The sequence below is a fragment of the Solea senegalensis genome, linkage group LG15, assembly GCF_019176455.1.
Source record: "Solea senegalensis isolate Sse05_10M linkage group LG15, IFAPA_SoseM_1, whole genome shotgun sequence".
Classification (NCBI taxonomy): domain Eukaryota; kingdom Metazoa; phylum Chordata; class Actinopteri; order Pleuronectiformes; family Soleidae; genus Solea; species Solea senegalensis.
Genome location: NC_058035.1, coordinates 18,944,583 through 18,950,055, shown reverse-complemented (window position 1 = coordinate 18,950,055; position 5,473 = coordinate 18,944,583). Strand labels below are relative to the sequence as shown.

At 38.2% G+C, this 5,473-nt stretch overlaps 1 protein-coding gene across 1 annotated transcript; it reads right to left on the bottom strand.

Moving 5' to 3' along the window:
• Nucleotides 1–292: 292 nt before the first annotated feature.
• On the bottom strand, nucleotides 293–4,446 carry LOC122782049 (solute carrier family 2, facilitated glucose transporter member 11-like). Its single transcript, XM_044046240.1, has 8 exons — nucleotides 4,360–4,446; nucleotides 3,900–3,998; nucleotides 3,600–3,760; nucleotides 3,374–3,498; nucleotides 3,131–3,260; nucleotides 1,577–1,725; nucleotides 817–1,004; nucleotides 293–496 (listed from the first exon to the last, which is right to left on the bottom strand). The coding sequence occupies exons 1-8, from the start codon at nucleotides 4,381–4,383 to the stop codon at nucleotides 308–310; spliced, it is 1,065 nt and encodes a 354-aa protein (XP_043902175.1). The 5' UTR covers nucleotides 4,384–4,446; the 3' UTR covers nucleotides 293–307.
• Between the last annotated feature and the right edge of the window lie 1,027 nt (nucleotides 4,447–5,473).

The window sequence follows — 5,473 nt, the reverse complement described above, 5'->3', positions numbered from 1 at the left end:
ATACAGTACTAACCAATTTCTTTTTTTTCACATTTTGGACGACAAACTAAAGTATGACCTTTTTGGGTAATTTTGGATGACATACAAAACTATGACCTTTTTGGGTTATTTTGTCTTTGTATGTCATTCAAAAGGACACCAAAACATCATAATAGTATAGCATGTTGAACAAAATCACCCAAAAACGTCACAGTATAGTACTCTACTAAGTGGAAGTGAGTAGAAGGAGTTAAAAGATGTATGAAAATATTTCTTCAATCATTCCTTATATGAAAAAAACATTGCAAAATACTGTATTTTGGGAAAACTAAAATATATCTGATAATGTCCTAATTGAGATGAACGTGGTGAAGAACTTAGAAGAATGAAGAAGAATGTTACTTACACAAGCAAAAGAGGCAGTCACCTCACACAGCCCTGTCCCCAAAGCAGCGTAACGTAACTGCTGCTCCTGGATTCCTGCTGCACGAAACACATCAAAAGAGTAAAAGTACACCTGTGGAGTGAAGCCCAAAAATAAAGACTTTGGATTATGGAAATGTTTTGTACATGTACAAATACATGTAATGCTTCTTATCATCACAGAACAGTAATAACATGGTCCTATAATACTCCTCATGTGACAATTTGTAATAGGGGAGTTATTTATGGTAAAATAATTACTTATTTCTACAGTCATAGTTTGGTAATAACAATTTAAAAAATGTATGTGTGTGTGTGTGTGTGTGTGTGGGACATCAGGGAGGATTCATTTGAAGTTCATAGTCTGGTAATTATCAAATTAGATTCACAAAAATGGTATGTCTGGTATCTCACAGCATTGATGCCACAGAGCTGCAGTCCAATGAAGGTAATGATGATGGTGATGAGCTGCCAGCGCATACTTTTGTCCCGAAACAGGTCCATCAGTGAGCGGCTGCTGACGTTCTGCATGGAAACGTTCTCTTTCATCATCTCGTCCACCTCCCTGGTGTAGTCCTTGTTGCCCCACAGCTTCCTCAAAGCTGAGGGTCAAAGAGCGAAGCACCAGATTTAGGTGGTGATGGTCATTGTTTATTGAGACAATCCCAGTAATGTTCTTCTACAAATGATAAAGTATTGGGGAAAAGTAATATTTGGGTGTAATGTACCTTTGAGTTGAACAATAAGATCAAATTCAAAGTTTATTTAGACACTTGTAGACACTTAAAAGACAGGGTAAAATTAAAATAAATTAAAATCAACCACTAAAAAGCACGGTCCATGCGGTGGAGTAGTGGTTAGCACTGTTCCCTTGTAACAAAAAGAACAATTTTGAAGTAATTTTGAAATCCCAAGCAAAAAAAGAAAAAACCTAACCCTAACCTAAAAACTTTATGGCCTGGGCAGCTCTGATATGAACAGGCAGCCTTTAGGAGCAGTCCCTTAATGGATTTTCTTGCAGTAGGAAATTATGTCATCATTATTAAACATTGAGCTGAGTTAAACTTTAATTCACTTGTAAATTCTACAGTAAAATTGCTTGAAACTTCACATTAAGAAGGGGACATTATGAAGTGGGTGAGGCCAGATTGAGAGCTTTCGTTCCTTTTCGTACCGTTCTCACAGGCCTGACGATCTCCTCTGTTCAGGAGCAGGAAGCTGGGAGACTCTGGAAGGAAGGGAAGCGTGGCGAGCTGAAGTAACGCCGTGAAGCCGTTGAAACCGAGCAGCCATGGCCACCTCTCTGCTGTACCAAGTAATTCACTGCAAGAGCAACAACAGCTCAATATCACGCAACAGTGGCAATATCATTAAGTCATTTAAAGGGAGGCATCCAAGTCTCAGTAATAATGTTTTTGAATGTTTAGAGCAGATCTGTCAAACGGGCGGCCCTCGATAGATTACATGTGCCCATGACCTACTCTTCATTTACACACAATGAGGTGATAGAATATAGACAGAATATTATACTTATTAAAGCTCTAGGACAAATACCATTGGTGTGAAATTGCCAAAATCTGAGTCGGCATTCAATCCAAGCGGAACACCAGTTTTCAGACGCCCATTCACCAAACCACTTTCAGACGATAAATGTGGTCACAACATTTCAGGATTCATTTCAAGGAAAAATAACAAGAAGAATAAAGAGAATAATAATTCCTTCAGTTTCAATAGGGTCGGACCCTAAATATATTAGTCTTAGTAGCAATAATAAGACATTCAGTTGTAATTATCACATTATTAAATGTATTACATTCAGCATTAAATTGTGAGCTTAGCGTTTTAATCACAGTTGACCACATTATTATTTACTTACTTTTAGATTTATTTTTCTGTTTTTGATATTAATAGATTCATATGTCATTATTTATTTTTCCAAATCAAAACAAGCACTTTCAGTGAAATATCATATTGCCAACCCTCAATTGAACACTTTTTTCCTCTCTTGACCAGACTAGACACCCAGTTTGTTTGAATTTGACACATTAAATTTATTTTGATCATTAAATAAGTAAATAAAAAAGGACAGACAAGAAAACACAAGAGAACAGTGTCCAAGCAAAACTGTGCAAGTAAAATGTCCCTACGGCTTTCTACAGCTTTTCAAACAAAATAAACATACAAGATATTTATCAGAAACTTACAAATATCCTCTCCATATTAAAATGAATAGAAGAGTGAAGGTACATAACTTAATAAAGAAGGGGAAAAAACACAACCCTATCAGATTAAGACAAATCATCCTTATACAAGTAGTTTAGAAAAATGTCTTGTTTAGCTGTCATTTAACTCTTTGTAGATGTTGCCGCATCCTGATGTCGTCTTTATCATAACTGATGACTTGATAAAACTTCACTACAAATCATCTTGAGGGAAATTGTTGTTACATTTCACATAGAAGTGTAAATGTTATCCTCATGGTGGTGCTAGAGGAACAGTCAGAAAATCACCACGGTCAGCTGGATTTACTGTTAGAGTTGTTGGGTTTTTTTTTTAAACGTCTGTACAAAATGCTATTCATCCAAAAGTCACTTCAAATTGAGGGGTAAAGGTGGTATGGACGGATCGGCTTTCCTTTAGCCCACGCTTGACCTGTCATGTGATCTGACCAGCATCTGATCCCCTCACCTTGCCCCTGCACAGTGTGTGTTACGCCCGGACTCCTTACCTGATCCCCAGCAGCTGACCGCAGAACTTCCCAAAGGAGATGAAGGTAGCGACGGTGACGCCCACCATTCCTCGCAGCCTCTTGGGCGCACATTCAATGAGGTAGATGGTGTGAGCACAGAGACTGACTCCTGGAGGCGTACACAAGAAGGGAAAGACACATGGAATTATTGACAAATGATCTGAATGAGACTAAGACATTGAAGAGATAGAAAGTGATGGTGAGGTGCAATACTAGATTTACCTGAATTGATGCCATAGAGAATTCGTGCCACCATGATCATCTCAAAGGAGAGCGCTTTTCGGCTCAGGAGCATCAACAAGGCTCCGAGTATAGCCACAAAGTTGTTGAACAAAAGGCATCTTTTCCTGTAGAGCAGGGAGACAGAAACGTCCGTGTTTGAGGCAGATAATCCAAAAATTGAAAAAACTTTTTTCAATGCTACATTAGCTGCAGCAGCACCACTAACCTGCCATATTTGGACACCAGTGGACTCGCCGCCAGCGACCCCACTAACCCTCCGATGCAGAAAATGGAAACAATGAAGGAAAAGATGAGAGACACCTGCCACGACTCCAAGGAGACGCCGTACCTCTGCACGCACGTTTCGTTCACCAAGTCCATTATGAACTGAAAACACCACATGCACAATTAGTGCCACGTTCATGTGACATACACTTGTACTTTAACCTCACTTGGGTGTGTGTTAACCCAAAAACACACTTGTACATCATTAAATGTGCTGATTGTGTTTGGTAGCTCGACTTACAACGGAAGGGGAAGTCAACACAGACACAGAGAATCCATACTGGAACGTGCCTCCTATGCCAGCGATAAATATTGTAGCAATTACAACAGGCAGGTCTAACTGCAGGAAGAGAGAAAGTGACTTTTACAGGCAACATTTCTTTACATAAACAACAAGAACAACCTTTCTACCAATTATTATTGTTATTATTATTATTATAGTCCACATTCCCATTAACACTTAGCCCAAGGCTTGCATTTATCATATTAGTGTGTTGAATTATTTATGTTGGCTCAGTGAGCAGAAAAGCAATCAGTCACAACCTTTAATAAAATAGACAATTTAATTAAAATGAAGTATTTTTTTTTTTAAGTTTTAATTGAAACCCTGGCTGTCACACGTGTATCCCGAGAGAGGTCGAGACATAAATGATCATGATGGTGATGTTGCTTATTATTAATAAATGTCAAATGTTTCTTACCAGGAGTTTTAAGTACTGAGACATCGCTGAAGTCTGGTCGTCTCTGTCATGTCCCAAAATGTTACAAGACGTTCACACATTAAGACTCTGGTGTGGCCCGAGACCTGAAATGATTAACCTTGTGCGATGAAAAGTGACAAAGCAAACGTTATCGCCAACAGGGAGGCTGTGCTCTGTGCGCCTGTATTTAGTCATTTATTTATTTGTTTATTTATTTATGACCTCGTTAGAACCTTTCGAGGCACAAACAACAACTTTGTTGGGACCCCCTTGTGGAGACCAAAACCTGGTCCTTATGAGGCAGAAAATCTTTTCTGAGGAACTGATTTTAGGTTAAGGTTAGGGTTAGGTATTAAGTAGCCTTGTTAAATTAGTTGGCGTTAGGCATTTAGTTTGGTTTAGAGCAAGGGCCTATAGCATAGAAGCCAAAAATAAAATATTACATCAAATGTAACTTCATGTAATTGTTGTACTACCGAACATTTCATAAATAAATAAAAGAAAGAAAAACAACGATGGGTGAAATTTATTCAGTGTCCCAGTGAACGCATTCCTAACAGTTTTTAATCTGTTGTTTTAATCTGACCTGGTATTTATTATGAAATGTGTCAACGGGACTTCTGGTTAAATAAATAAAAGTGTATGTTCTCACAAAGATGTGCCTGTGCGTGTGCATGTGTGCGTGCTTGTGTTCTGTTTCTGTTTACTGAAGGATTTTCACACAAGAATGATGAGAGACTTTGAACAGCCTCTACAAAAAAAAAAAGCAGTTATTTATTGTCTCACAATCTATTTAAAAGCTTGAGGAAACCTGCACTGAACCGCTGTGAAACACTAACTTTAGCCACCTGGAAAAGTGAAGATAAAGACGTGTCTCCTCTTTGTCCCACTTTAAAATCTAACAGACTTTCACAAATTAACTGAACCCTGGGTTTACAGATTAGCTTCAGGGATTACATCACAAGAGGACGTTTCGTCAGTTTACAACAGACAGGAGGAAACATCTAAAAAGAATAATATACTTATTTTCATTCTTAGGCAGAGGAATATCACTGTTGTGTGTTTGTAGGTAATACACTGCTTTCTCAACATATTACAAAGATAAAGGCATGTC

Bases quoted from the DNA above. Each gene is read 5' to 3' on its own strand.
- LOC122782049 (XM_044046240.1), bottom strand. From the start codon at position 4,383: ATGTCTCAGTACTTAAAACTCCTG. The intron at 1,726-3,130 runs GTAAGGAGTCCG...TTGCTCTTGCAG, and splicing joins GGTCAGCTGCTGGGGATCAG to TGAATTACTTGGTACAGCAG. The intron at 497-816 runs GTGAGATACCAG...TTCACTCCACAG, and splicing joins AGCTCTGTGGCATCAATGCT to GTGTACTTTTACTCTTTTGA.